This window comes from Phyllobates terribilis, unplaced genomic scaffold (assembly GCF_046119375.1).
Source record: "Phyllobates terribilis strain yellow unplaced genomic scaffold, ASM4611937v1 Scaffold_12__6_contigs__length_324123572, whole genome shotgun sequence".
Taxonomy (NCBI): Eukaryota; Metazoa; Chordata; class Amphibia; order Anura; family Dendrobatidae; genus Phyllobates; species Phyllobates terribilis.
Genome location: NW_027362772.1, coordinates 125,108,056 through 125,123,598, shown reverse-complemented (window position 1 = coordinate 125,123,598; position 15,543 = coordinate 125,108,056). Strand labels below are relative to the sequence as shown.

The 15,543-nt window shown below is 46.4% G+C and overlaps 1 protein-coding gene across 2 annotated transcripts in view; it reads left to right on the top strand.

The window, feature by feature from the left end:
* Nucleotides 1-15,543, top strand: part of LOC141172259 (sulfotransferase 2B1-like) — a 649,758-nt gene that overhangs the window by 193,320 nt on the left and 440,895 nt on the right. For both annotated transcript variants that reach the window (XM_073656257.1, XM_073656258.1), the window contains exon 3: nucleotides 5,143-5,351. In XM_073656257.1, coding sequence (XP_073512358.1) covers nucleotides 5,143-5,351 — 209 coding nt within the window. The remainder of the gene's footprint in view (nucleotides 1-5,142; nucleotides 5,352-15,543) is intronic.

Below are 15,543 nucleotides of genomic sequence, written 5' to 3'. Positions count from 1 at the left end.
TATGGGTATGAAAAGGATGACAAAGTGTTCCATCAGGTATATGACCAGAAGCATACGTCTAGATTGGCGAAGAAATAGTTCAATGGTACTCACATTCTCTTGTACCTGAAGAAGGGAGATTATGCAACCTGAAATTTGTTGCTTTATAAGACCTTCAAAAAAAGAGTTTATATTCTTAAGCAAAAAAAAAATTAATGTCCCTGATAGTGTCCTGACTAACATCTGGTTCCCTCATCTATATGATATGTTCAAATCCTGTAATTTACAACTGCTGCAATTTAACTGGACCTTCTCATGCATGACAAAGATGTGTGGGTATAACACAGAAGAACCTCACAAGATAAGTTTCCCGATTCTACTCTCTGATATCTACTTGGACTGAACAGATTCAACTTATGGTTAACCACTATTTTCTTTTATGTTTAGTCCTTCCCAAAACTTTTCACTGATAATATGCAGAGTTAATTGTTTACACTAGACAGACCATCAAGGTGGAAAGTAAAGTTACTCAATTTTTTTAGGGATGTATTTAAACATTTTTAATTCAAGTGAATCTTCTCAATAAACAATTTGTTCATTATTTGACTAGACACAATTTCATAAAAAATTGGCTGTCACATTTCACAAATCAAAATCCATACTAAAAATATTAATAAATATAATGCAAATTAAGCCATCCAATTTGCGACTGAGGCATGCTGAGTTGTCAGTATGATGATGGACAGCTCAGTCGTCCAATTGGAGGTTGGGGCGTGCTGAGCTGTCAGTGTGTTGAGCGACAGTTCAACTGTCCAATCAGAGCCTAGGCGTGCCAGGGCTTCCTCCATATGTCTGTATTTGAGTGATTACATGGCTATTTAGCTGACTCTCTGCCTCCAATTAGTTCCAGTTGTAGCTTAGCTCAAATGGTGTACGATTTCTTGTTCTCTGTGTTCCTGTATGTGATCTTTGTTGCCCGACCTTGGACCTTGCCTTTGACCATCCATTTGCCTTACCCTTTTGTCTTCATCTGCTACCATCCTGGAATTCTAACTTCGGACTGTGACCTGACTATGCCTTTGCCTTAACCCTTTGTTTAAGACGAGCCCTCTTGGTATCTAACCCAGGACCTCTTGACTACCCAGCCTGATGGCTTGCCCGTGGGTAGTGACTATCATCACATTACAACTGGCCTGACACTTTTTTTTCCCACCAGTATGGATCCTATTTGCATAATGTGCGAACAGGTATCGAATCTTCAAAAAATGAGTTCCTAATAACCAGTGTAGGGTATTGATTCTTTATTTACAAATTGCCATAAGGTGATTAAGCCCTAACTAGGTTCTGTGATTACTAAAAAGGTCATCTTTATTATCTATTTATCACCTTATCAGTTTGTGCAGTTTAAAAACACAGTTTGTGTTGGTCCTACCTTGAAACAATTTTCAAATACTGGGTTAAAGCTTTTAATTAATACTTCTATTAGCCTATCAATTGGGGAAACTCACGACCAGTGAAGGAGATAGATATTATTGGTATGAAATAACTCCTAATGGACAAATGTCTCACATGAATTTAGCACTGAGCTCTTTCTAGAAATGAATCTTTCCTTCAGCATCAATCTCATCCATACGCTTTTTTTGATGTCTTAAGGTTAATTTACGACAAACCTGACAGAATTCAAGTCGCGGAGGCAGAGATCGTGAAATTTACACAAGGGGGCCGCACCGCTGAGAACTATAGTACTGAGTTCCTGCAATGGTCCACTGAAGTTCTGTGGAATGATGCAGCAGTCAGTTGTCAGTTTCACTAAGGCTTTTTGGATACACTTAAGGATGCTCTGGATCTGCATACTCCACCCTGTTCCTATATGGAGGCCATGACTCAGGTCACCAGTTTGATCGCAGGATTCTGGAGAGGTGTGAGGAGCAACAGGGGATTTTTGTCATTCTCCCCCATCTGTCCACTTACCTGAGGCAGTACCAATAAAAGTTGGAGCCACCAGCTCTCAGACCATTGAGAGAAGTCTGCGTAATCTCGGAATTCAGCATCTACTGTATGCACGCTGGGCATTTTCTGAAGGACTGCTCAATATGCCCTCAAGCAAGGAAGCCATCGGGAAACTCCTAAGTCTGGATGATTGTTGAGGTCACCTAGACTTCCAGGTACCTTTTTACTCCTTGCATAAAGTACTGTGGAACATGGAGCTTCTTTTCAAAAATTAGCCATGATCAAGGTTAGCTTTCATTGATTATGGGTCTGCAGCCAACTTCATTGATTCAGAACTTGTTCTGAGATTAGGATTAGGGACAGTTAGGTTGGAAAGACCCATTCAAACTGTTGCCATTGACAGGACATCATTACTCCAGAACCTTGTCTAGCTCGTAATGGTGGAATTCATACTCTAGATTGGAAAACTTCATTCTGAGTCTATTTCCTGCTTTGTTTTGGATAATTTACCTGCTGGGTTGGTATTGGGGTTTCCATGGCTGTGCATTCACAATCCTGTTATTGATTCGTGTTGGAAGGATATTGTTAAGTGACGCCTCAATTGTCATAAGAGATGTCTTAGATCGTATTAATTTTGTCTGCTAGTCTAGAGGGTCTACCAGGGTACCTGAAAGCTGTGTTGTTCTGAAAAGGCAGAGATTTTACCTCCACATCATACTTATGACTGTGCTATTAATCTTATTCATAATGCCCAATTACCTAAAGTTGGTCTGTATAATTCATCGGTTCCTGAATGTACCACCATGAAAGAATATGTAATTGAAAGTTTACAGGAGTGTCATATCCGTCTTTTCTCCAAGCCTTTCATTTCTGAGTTTTTCGTTGTTAAAGAGAAATATGGGGGTCTCTGTCCTTGCCTCAATTTCCGTGAATGAAACAAAATTACAGTTAAAAATTCTTACCCACTTCCACTCATCCTCGACCTATATAATCAGATTACTGGGGCCAAATGGTTTTCTAAACTTAATCTTAATCTCATCATCCGGAAGGGTGATGAGTGGAAAACTGCATGTGGAAAACTGGAAATCTTGATATGCCTTTTGGGTTAACCAAAGCGCCTGCAGTTTTTCAAAACATTATGAATGATACTTTACTGATTGTATTAGAAGGTTAATAGTGGTATTCCTTAACGATATTAAAGAATTTGTATCCACTTGTGAAGTTTGCACACGGGCTGAAGTCTTTTATACTCAGCCGGCCAGGGAATTGGCTCCGTTGTCAATTCCAGAAAGACTGTGGATTAATTTGTCCATGGATTCATAGATTTCATCACTGGTTTGCCCTTGTCTGGGGGAAGACTGTTATTTGGGTGGTAGTTTTGGCGAAAACTTGGCACTCAGGTAAATGATGAAAGAAGGTAATTTTATTGCTTGCAGGCAATCCAAAATAAAGAAGACATTTCGATCATACAATGATCTTCATCAGTTAGACTGCATGTAAGGAGCAAAAAATTTATATTTATACATCAATCAACCAAAAATGAAAATCAACTATAGAAATGGGGTAATGGAACAAATCTTCAATCTACTAAAGAAACAGTGAAATGATGTGTCCAAATGGAGTGACAGGGGAAGACCATAATAATACATACGAGCCAGTAACAAAGAAGAAAGAGAGGAAAAGAGGGGAAAAAAATAGGAAAAATAAAGAAATAAGTTAACAGGACTAGATATGTGTCAACCCGAACAGTAAAGTTCAGGGTCTGTACCGAACATCTACTGTTCGGGCATGGATCCCGAACACAGACTTCACCGGTTGTTCCTCAAGCTGTCATCTGTATGACAGCATGAGAAACCCAGGCGGCTCTGATCGGTGGTAAGATTAAAACCACCAGTCAGAGCTCTACGGTTCCCGTTCCCACGCAGTCAGACGACAGCGGAGGAATGTGGGTCCGAACATCGAGTGTTTGCCGCCCTGTCATGTGCATGGCTGTGCTGCAAACACTGCCTCTGATCGGCATTGAACTCATTACCACCAATCAGAGAGCTGCAGTTCCCAGTTTACCTCCGGTCACAGGCATCGGCAGACTATTACACCCATCAGCCTACGCCTGCTGTCACAGATAACAGCGAGAGTAGACGCAGCTGATAGGAGTATTCATCTGCCGGGGCCTGCCCTATAAATAAATAAGAAAAAAAATTGTGTGGGTCCCCTTGTATGTTTGATAACCAGTCAGGCAAAACTGACAGCTGCAGGCTGCAACCCTCAGCTGTCAGCTTTAGCAAGGCTGGTTATCAAGAATACAGGGGTCCCAAGCCATTTTTTTTAAATTATTTAAATAAATAAACAATTTCAAAAATGGTGTTGAGTCCCCCCCATGTTTGACAACCAGCCAAGCTAAAGCAAACAGCTGGGGGCTGGTATTCTCAGGCCGGTAAGGGGCCATGGATTTTGGGCCCCCCAGCGTAAAATAGCAGCCCGCAACCGCCCCAGAAAAGGCACCTGTATTAAATGTGACAATTCTGTCGCCTTTCCTGGCTCTTCCCACTTGCCCTGTAGAGGCGGCAAGTGGGGTAATATTTGTGGGGTTGATAAAGGAGTGTGTGCTTTTATTTCAAATAAAGGATTGTTGTCTGTGTCTTTAGTTACAATATAACTAGGTTTAGTAATGGACAGGTGTCTGAACAATACATTTCATCCCACCATAAACTTAACATTGGACCACTTAAAAATAGAAATCTAATTTCAGGAGACCACCATAAAAATTAAAAATGGTTCAATCCAGATATCGTTGTATCGGAAGCCAATTGACCGTCCCACATGTCACAGCTGGCCCTGCTTCCCCTCTCTTCACAATGACTTTTGCGCATGCTTATTAGATACTTCAATAAAAAGGCAGGGTCAGAGTCTGCTAATGACTATGTGAACTTCCTGGAACAACAGAAACAGGAACTTAGGGTCTGATAAAGCCCTGGTGCCCAGTATGAAAATTGCTACATTGCTAAATTTCTATTTTTTAATTTTAATACAAAGCTATTTACAAAATATTTCAAACACAAAAAAGCTGGTTTAAAAAAAATGTTCATTTAATTATTATATCTTCCCTTGAAGTCAATGTACAGTCACCCAGTAACATTACAAAATTTGAAGAAATAAATATTTTGCCCAAGTAAAACAAAGTATAAAGAAATGTGTAACTTTTACTTCTTGTAGGTACTAACTGGATGATTGTAATCTTAAATTTAATTAAACACAAAGGAGATGTTGCAAAAAGCAGCCTTTTGCCTATCTACCACAGATCACCATGGTATGAAGCATCTGGAACTGAAGAAATAATAAAAAAAATGAATTCTCCAAGAATATTAACTTCCCATTTACCACAACACATTTTTGCAAAATCTTTTTCTAAATCTAAGGCAAAAGTAAGTAAAATTTAATTTTTCACTTTCTAAATCCAAATGTTAGGCTCACAAGGTGAGGTGCATCCTCCAAGCCCATGTTTGGGGTGTGCACCACACAGACCACGGGTGTCGGTGCAGTAGGTAGGTGAGGCATGAGGGAAAGAGGTTGCAAAGGTCCTGGAGACTGCAGGGGGACAAGAAACAGGTAGCAGAGGTCCTTTAGGCAGTAGACAAACAAGAGACTGGGAAGCAGGTAGCCAAGGTCCTGGAGACCAGAGGCAGGCAGTTGAACGAGAACAGGTAGCAGATGCAGGCAAACACGACTCTGGAACACAAGACATCTTAATACCATGACACACGCCAAGCCATCTGCAAAGACCAATGTGGAGCACAACAGAGTTAAATGGACCAGGGAGAGGGAAACAAGGCCTGGACCTGGGACAGGTGCATAACATCATGAACCATATGTAAGGATTATGCAAATACAATTAACAAAGGGTACTAAGAGGAAGGGCAGGGAGGAGGAGTAAGGGAGGAAAAGCATTACTAAAGTCTGAATTACTCTTTTATTTGCCTTGAGCCCAATTTTCCAACGATAATAATACCTGCAACACTGATGATCCTGGGATAAAGGTATATTCAGAGTTAAATGATATATCTGTCCCAATGCTTATTTGAAAGAAAAGTAGAATAGTTTATTAATAAAGTCCACCACTCCACAAGGTCCAGATCAACAGTATATTCAGCCTGTATTAAGTGTTTAAAATATACAGTGCATTTTATGCAAGTGAGAAAAAAACTGCTACAATATAAGATGCTTTAAAAAATTTAAGTGCTAATATTTTTTTTTATCAATTAACAAAATGCAAAGTGATTTGAACAAAAAAATAAATCTAAATCAAATCAATATTTGTTGTGACCGCCCTTTGCCTTCAAGACACCATCAGTTTTTCTTGGTCTAGGTACACTTGTAGAAAGTCTGGGATATTGTAGGATGTTGTCACGCTAGGTATGGGGAGAACCCAGCTCATAAGGACGGGAAAAGGGGAGCCCTACATCTAGGGAAAGGGAGAGTGGAGACCCGTAAACAGATCTAACTACAAACCCTGACTCCCCTATCGACTCTAAATAGGTTCTGCATCTATCGCCAAGCAGGATACGAAGCCCTAGCAGACCATGATGCTAGGCCTTAGGAAGGGAGCCGGAGGAATGAGCGGTAAGTCAGCCCCACAGACAACTGAAGAACACACAGGGGAAACAAACAGGGAAATACACTTAGCTGCAAGATGACACCAGAGAAAGCACAGCAAATATCCACGAAGCAACTCCAAGGTAATCCTAGTCAACTACGAGAATCCCAGGCCAGAGGCAAGTCTCTGAGGACCTGAGTGTATTTAAGGACACAGAAAGGAAGCATTGATTAACAGAAGAAAGGTGAGGATCACCGCTGGGTCCGAAAGAGAGAGGAATCATAAAAGGATCAGGGAGATGTTTGTGAGGCCTAACGCAGTGACCTTCTACCGTATGACTGTCTATCAACCCCTGACACACCCGTGACCGTACCTCCCCTTCTACGAGTGGTCTCTGGACACTCAGGACCAGGTTTATCTGAATGAGAGGCATGGAATAAACAAACCAACCTAGGGGCGTTCACCTCCGATGCTGAGACCCACATGCTTTCCTCTGGACCATAACCCCTCCAGTGCACCACTCTCACTTCACTGCCCTGAGGCCTGCTCCACCTGTGGGGAGCTGTCCCATCACAAGCTGCCCTAACATCTGCCTCAGAGGACTGTTGCAGCGCTGGTGATCCTCACCAGACACCACAGGTGGCGTCACGACAAATCCCCTATTATTCCCCTTTTTGCACTGACCGCCCTGGGTCACAGACCGGGCCAGCCACCGTGATATCCCCCAGCAGCGACAAGAGGCCTGGGTGCCGAGTACCCCACGGCCCTGGGGGCGCATCAGCGGCAAAGGGCAGAACTCAAGAGGTAGCACATACTTCTTGAGCAGAGACCTGTGAAACACATTGTGGATCCTAAGAGCCTGAGGTAACTCCAGACGAAACGCTGCTGGGTTAATGACAGCGGTTATTTTATAGGGACCAATAAATCTAGTTCCCAGCTTCCAGGAAGGAACCTTCAACTTGATATTCCTGGTAGACAACCACACAAAGTCAATCACACTTAGGTGCGGGCCTAATAAGCATTTCCTGTCAACAATACGTTTGTATCTGTCTCCCATGAGTTTCAAATTATTCTGAACTTCCTGCCACACAGAAGAGAGAGATGAAGCCAAACATTCTTCCTCAGGAACTCCTGAAGCCCCTCCGCCACCAAAGGTACCAAACCGTGGATGAAAACCATATGCACCAAATAAAGGTGACCTGCCAGTAGACTCTTGGTGACGATTGTTTATAGTGAACTTGGCCAAAGGTAAGTAAGATTCCCAATCCTCCAGGTTCCCGGAGACAAAACACCTGAGGTAAGTGTCCAAATGTTGATTTATGCGCTCAGTCTGTCCATTCGACAGAGGATAGAAGGCAGAAGAAAAAGATAACTGCACCCCCAGTCAAGTTTAAAAGCTTTCCAGAATTTAGAAATGAACTGGGTCTCCCGATCTGACACCACATTGGAAGGAACCTCGTGAAGCTTCGCGATCTCATTAATGAATACCAGAGCCCAAGTCTTGGCATTCGGAAGTGCCAGTAATGCGATGAAATGTGCCATCTTACTGAACCTATCCACAAGCACAAAAACCACAGTTTTGTCTGCAGATACCAGTAGGTCAGTCATAAAATCCATGGACAAGTGTGTCCATAGTCTACTAAGAATAGGCAGCGACAGAAAAGAACCAGATGGATGAATATGCGATACTTTAGAATGCGCACAAATACTGCAAGCAGACACATGGTCAATCACATCCTAACGCAACCCTGACCACCAAAAACGATGGGAAAGGAGGTCCAAAGTTGCCTAACTACTTGGATGACCAGCAAGCACAGAGTTGTGATGTTGCGCAAATTAGATGGAACAAACAACCTCCCCAAAGGACAGGAGACAGGGGCATCCCCCTGAGCCTCCAACACCTCCCCTTTTAGGTCAGGGCATATGGCCGAAATGACCACCCCCTTCTGCAAAATAGGGACAGAGTTCTTATGGTCACTACTACCAGGGAAGCTCTGGGACAACGCATCAGCCTTGATGTTTTTAACCACTGGACGTAAAGTGACAATAAAATTGAATCTAGTTAAAAACAAAGACCATCTAGCCTGCCTAGGGTTGAGCTTAGTGTTGAGCGAGCACTAAAATGCTCGGGTGCTCGAAGCTCGGGCTGAGCTCGCCGTGATACTCGGGTGCTCGACCCGAGCAACGAGCCCAATGTTAGTCTATGGGAGACCCGAGCATTTTTGCGGCGGCACCCCCGGCAGTCTGTAGAAAGCCTAAAAAGTGCCCAAAACGATAGTGACAGTGCTCAAAAGACATGGGGGCACCATGGGGATCGCCCCTGGAAGCAATTCTGACCCCCAGGTCACAGCTGTCAACAACGTGGTCAGAGGTATCAAGCTACTTTAACGGGCTCACAATAAAACGTTCAAAAACGAAACTGAAACGGTTTTCCTGTGAAATATGTTAAGGAACTTCCTTTCCAGGGTAAAGACTTGTGTATAAGGTAAAATAAATAACCAAAAACAAAAATACTCCTCCACACCTTGGGCTATGTTCACAAGTAGCATTTTTTATGCGTTTTTGCACTTTTGTATTGCTTTCAACCGTGACAAATGAATTCACCAGGAAATGTCATTTTAACATTTTACAATCTTCTCTGGCCATGTGCTGTGTGACACATGCATACAGTGCTGAAAAGACATGGGAACAGCATGGGGAAGACCCCTGGAAGCATCTCTGACACCCAGGTCACTGCCTAAAAGTGTGCCCATGAGAAGTGATCCTTTCCGCATCAGAAGATGCAGACTTGCAACTATCGCCGTGCAAGTCCTTGTCCCAGGGCAGTGTTCAATTGTACCTCCCCCATTCCTTGCAATGCAAGCGCAAGTATGCAGCCTGCCACTCACCCACCCCCAGGCTGCAATACCATACTGCTAGCTTGCTTGCACTTGAAATGGGGCCTTTTAGTTTGGAGGAGACCGAAGCTGGCCACTACCTCATGGCTGCTTCGGCAGCGAGGTATCCACACTCAGTCCCCAGCCGCACGGCGGCCGGGTGTCCACACACGGTCCCCAGCCACCTGGGGGCGGCCGGGTGTCTATAAACGGTCCCCAGTCACACCTATTTCTCCTTGGAACATCCCCCCACACACTGTTCTTAGCCCGGTCTGCTTTAGGGCATCATTGGACAAGCCCACCAGAGAACCAGACTCCTCCGGTAGGCCCTGGCTTCTCCATCAAGGGAGTTGAGAATGCCAAGGTGAGGAGCATGATGATGATGATGATAGAAGTTAGCATCTGCTTTGTTTTCTTGGAATGCAAGCATAAGTGTGCAACCTCCCACCCACCCACAGGCTGCAATACCATACTGCTAGCTTGCTAGCACTTGAAATGGGGCCTTTTAGTTTGGAGGAGGCCAAAGCTGGCCATATACCTCATGGCTGCTTTGGCAGCGAGGTATCCATACTCAGTCCCCAGCCGCACGGCGGCTGGGTGTCCATGCTCCGTCCCCAGCCGCCCCGTGGCCGGGTGTCCACACACGGTCCCCAGCCGCCTGGGGGCGGCCGGGTATCCATAAACGGTCCCCAGCCACCCCTATTTCTCCTTGGAACATCCCGCCACACTTTTCTTAGCCCGGCCTGCTTTAGGGCAGCATTGGACAAGCCCACCAGAGAACCAAACTCCTCCGGTGGTCCCTGGCTTCTCCATCAGGGGAGTTGAAAGTGCCAAGGTGAGGAGCATGATGATGATGATAGAAGTTAGCATCTGCTATGTTTTCTTGGAATGCAAGCGTAAGTGTGCAACCTGCCAACCACCCACCCCCAGGCTGCAATACCAAACTGCTAGCTTGCTTGCTCTTGAAATTGGGCCTTTTAGGCATGTGGAGGCAGACGCCGGCCACCATGTCATGGCAGCATTGGACGAGCCCACTAAAGAACCAGACTCCTCCGGTGCGCCCTGGCTTCTCCATCAGGGGAGTTGAGAGTGCCAAGGTGAGGAGCATGATGATGATGATGATAGAAGTTAGCATCTGCTTTGTTTTCTTGGAATGCAAGCGCATGTATGTAGTAGCGGCTAAGCCTGAGGTGGTCAGCGTTTTGGTGCATTTCCTACCTCCTCCGAGGATTGCTGGATGTTTTCCTGCTACTATCCCAGTTCTATGACTCCCGTTAAAACAAAGCTTCAGGTGATGAATGATGGATGAGATGGTGGCAAAGGAGAAAGAGCAGGAGGAACAAGGACCATTCACATCAATATCAGGCCAGTCAACCACACATGTCTAGTAGGATATGTTTCTGTACCAAAAGGAGAGGTTCGGCTACACAGTTATAGGGCATGCAGTGAGTGCAATGCCTACCAAAAATTTTGAGGCACTCCAATGCCCCTTGGAAATGACATGGAGGTCAGAGGGCCTCAACTAAACAGTTTTTTCCATTTATAGCAACTGGGTCTCCTGTGCACTGTTGGCCTAAGCAGTGAATGGAAGGCTTTCCAAAAATTATGAGGAACTGCAATGCCCCTTGAAACAGACGTGGATTACAGCACACTAAAAACCTTCTACCCATTATTGGGGAGTGGGTCTCCCTAAGTGTTCGTGACGCGCCCCTGGGCCTGTGTCGCGCTGCGGTGCGCACGCGGGAGCTTACCCGGAGCCGGATCCGTGGAGGGTTGTAGTCTCGTGGCGGTGACCCGGTCCGTGCCCAGGGAGTCAAACTGGACGGCAGTCTACTAGTAGTAAATAGTTGATGACTACGCCACCCGTTGAGTGCAGCCAGGGAGCTGCTGCTGCGGGGCAGACCGCTGAGGCCGATGGTAGGATTATGCAGCGTGATAGTATAACCCCCAACGGGAGGGGTATGGTCTCAGGGCAGCCGACGTGGATGATGGGGGTAGCAGGAACCACTCAGAGACGGTACGGTGTAGTTCAGGGTCTTTACTGGTAACAACGATAGACCCTCCCGGAGTACTTGCTAGCGAACGGGGCCTGGTCAGTCCTTGAGCAGATGGGATCTCCCCTGGCCAGGCGTAGTTGTAGGCCTCCCAAACTGACTGTACTCTTCTGGCTACCTTGCTAGAAGCTGATGTAAGTAGCCCACGTCCCTGAGTGTACCGTGTGGTGCTCACCCGTATGGCCGGTGACTCGGGGCCTTCTAATGGCTTCCGCTCCACGATGGCGGTGCTGGTCCCACGCGTGTGACCGTGCCTTCGGGCTTCTGGGCCAGAGGACCTGAAATCCCCTGCCTGACGGATTCTGCTGCTGGGTAGGAGTTAGTCCCCACAGCCTCGGACTCCGGGTCCGGAAAGAAGTCTTCTTAGTCAGGGCGAGCTCTGCAGCTGCCAGCCCCTGACTCCTTGTAACTCTGCTGTTTCCTATGCTGCTTCTTGTCTCTACTCCACTTGTCTGACTCACCCTGCCTCAGCCCCGGGTTTATACAGGGGAAGTTCTTCCCCTCCCAAGACTGGGCAGGAGGTGTGGCATGCACAGGATCCCTGACCAAAGGACCTCCCACCTGCTCTCAGACATAACATTACATTACTGTGGAAAACCAGACCCCTGGGGTGCCACATTCGCCTATGCATTGAAAAGCAAAAGCTGACTAAAATTAGGAGGAAATGCAATGCCCGTTGGAAGAATGGTGGAGTTCGCAGTGGAATAAAAAGACAATATCAATGCCCCTTGAAAAAGTGGTGGAGGTCGCAGTAGCTTAACAAGACAGTTTTAATGCCCCTTGGAAAAGTGGTGGAGGTCGCAGTGGTATAAAAAGACAATATAAATGCCCCTGGGAAGAGTGGTGGAGGTTGCAGTAGCTTAACAAGACTGTTTAAATGCCCCTTGGAAGAGACGTGGAGGTCGCAGTGGAATAAAAAGACAATATCAATGCCCCTGGGAAAAGTGGTGGAGGTTGCAGTAGCTTAGCAAGACGGTTTTAATGCCCCTTGGAAGAGTGGTGGAGCACACAGTAGCTTAAGAAGACCGTTTTAATGCCCCTTGGAAGAGACGTGGAGGTCTCAGTGGAATAAAAAGACAATATCAATGCCCCTTGGAAGAGTGGTGAAGGTCACAGTAGCTTAACAAGACAGCTTTAATGCCCCTTGGAAAAGTGGTGGAGGTCGCAGTAGCTTAACAATACAGCTTTAATGCCCCTTGGAAAAGTGGTGGAGGTCGCAGTAGCTTAATAAGACCGCTTTAATGCCCCTTGGAAAAGTGGTGGAGGTCGCAGTAGCTTATCAAGACAGCTTTAATGCCCTTTGGAAAAATGGTGGAGGTCGCAGTAGCTTAACAAGACGGTTTTAATGCCCCTTGGAAAAGTGGTGGAGGTCGCATTAGCTTAACAAGACTGTTTTAATGCCCCTTGGAAGAGACGTGGAGGTTGCAGTAGCTTAACAAGACGGTTTTAATGCCCCTTGGAAGAGACGTGGAGGTCGCAGTGGAATAAAAAGACAATATCAATGCCCCTGGGAAAAGTGGTGGAGGTTGCAGTAGCTTAGCAAGACTGTTTAAATGCCCCTTGGAAGAGACGTGGAGGTCGCAGCAGCTTAACAAGACGGTTTTAATGCCCCTAGGAAAAGTGGTGGAGGTCGCATTAGCTTAACAAGACTGTTTTAAATGCCCCTTGGAAGAGACTTGGAGGTCGCAGTAGCTTAACAAGACGGTTTTTATGCCCCTTGGAAGAGACGTGGAGGTTGCAGTAGCTTAACAAGGCGGTTTAAATGCCCCTTGGAGGAGACGTGGAGGTCAGAGTGGTTTAACAAGACGGTTTTAATGCCGCTTACAAGAGCCATGCAGTACAGCATATTAAAAACATTATTCCCATTATTGGGGAGTGGGTCTCCCATAGTTTTGCCTATGCCTTCCAAGCAAAAGCTGCTAAAAATTAGGACGGAGGAACTTGCAATTCTGGCAACACAGACCACAGTCACCCTGGTGGTGTAGTGGTGGTGGAGGCTGAGGATAAGGAGAAGAGCAAAAAAAAGCCGAATTGAGGAAGCGTATACCCATGTGTGGGTGTGAAGTGGTGCATGGGAATACACGTCCCAAAATAACACAGTGGATTTAACTTTATGTTACTCTGCTGTCATTTGGTGGTGATGAGAAGTCTGGCCCAATCCAGCCCTTGTTCATTTTGGTAAGGGTCAGCTTGTCAGCATTGTCAGTTCACAGGCGAGTGCGCTCATGAGTTATAATTCCTGCAGCGGCACTAAAAACATGCTCCGATAACACGCTAGCGGCAGGGCAGGCCAGGACCTCCAAGGCATACAGAGCGAGTTCATTCCAAGTGTCCAGCTTGGATACCCAATAATTAAAAGGCACAGAGGAATCACGGAGGATGCTGGTACGGTCGGCAAGGTACTCCCTCACCATCTTTTGAAACTTTCCACTCCTTGTGAGAGTACCCCGCGCCTCAGGGCCTATAAGCTGGGCGGGTCTCAGAAAACTGTCACAGAACGTTGACAGTGTTCCCCTGCCTCTGCTGGATTGGAGTTGCGTCTCTCTCGCCTGTACGCCTTGGTTGGTCAACGAACTGTGACCTCTGCCGCTAGCGTGTTCAGATGGGATTTTTTTTAACAGTTCTGCAGCAAGGGCCTTCTGGTACTGCCCCATTTTTGTAGACCTCTCCACCTCAGGAATAAGAGAGTGAAAGTTCTCCTTGTAGCGGGGGTCTAAAAGTGTCACCAACCAGTAATCACTGTCACCCAACATTTTGGCAACGCGAGGGTCACGGTTAAGGCACCGTAACATAAAGTCAGCCATGCGTGCCAGACTGGTAATGGGCAAGCCTTCCGTGTCCTCACCAAGATGACGACTGACCATGCTCTCCTCCTCCTCCTCTTCCCCCCTGTCCTCAGGCTACCCAGGCTGAACCGACTGTATGACAGTTGTACAGGTAATACCGTTAACAGCGCATGATACCAACTCCTGTTCTTCCTCCTCCTCTTCCTCTCCCTCATTGTCCCCCAATGCACGTTGGGATGAGATGAGGCTGGGCTGTGTGTAATCGCCCGTTAAGGGTTCTTGATCCATCTCATCATACTCTGGCTGCAATGCCTCCTCTTTAATTCTCTGCAAAGAGCGTTGCAAAAGACAGACAAGTGTGATGCTGACGCTAATGATGGCATCATCACCACTCACCATCTTGGTGGACTCCTCAAAGTTTGTCAGGATGGTACATATGTCAGACATCCAGGTCCACTCCTGAGGTCTTATGTGTGGAGTCTGACCTGAATATCGACGGCCTTATTGCAGCTGGTACTCCACAACTGCTCTCTTCTGCTCACAAATCCTTTGCAACATGTGGAGGGTAGAGTTCCAACGTGTGGGGACATCACACACCAGTCGGTGTGCCGGAAGCTGCAAACGCTGCTGCAGCACAGCAAGGGGGGCGGAAGCTGTAGCCGACTTGCGAAAATGAGCTGACAGGCGACGTACTTTGACGAGCAGATCTGGCAACTCGGGGTATGATTTAAGAAACCGCTGAACCACGAGGTTAAGCACATGAGCCAGGCATGGTACGTGTGTGATCTCGCCTCGTCTCAGAGCCGCCACCAGGTTACGGCCATTGTCACACACGACGATGCCTGGATGTAAGTTCTGCGGTCTCAGCCACAGATCTGCCTGCTCTTTCACAGCTGTCCACAACTCACAAGCAGTGTGAGGTTTATCACCTAAGCTTATGAGTTTCAGAACAGCCTGTTGCGGCTTGTCTGAGGCAGTACTGCAGTGCTTCCAGCTTGTAACTGATGTGGTGATATCTGATATAGAGGCTGAACATGAAGAGGAGGAGGAGGATGATGCGCAGGAGCTGTACACTGTGGGGGCAACTCTGACTGACATAGGGCCCGCAATCCTCGGTGTGGGGAGGATGTGTTCCGTCCCAAGGTCCGACTGGGTCCCGGCTTCCACTATGTTTACTCAGTGTGCCGTCAGGGAGATGTACCTTCCCTGGCCACAAGCACTTGTCCACGTGTCCGTTGTCAGGTGGACTCTCCCAGTAACTGCGTTGTTGAGGGCACGGCAGATGTTTTGGGACACGTTCTTGTGTA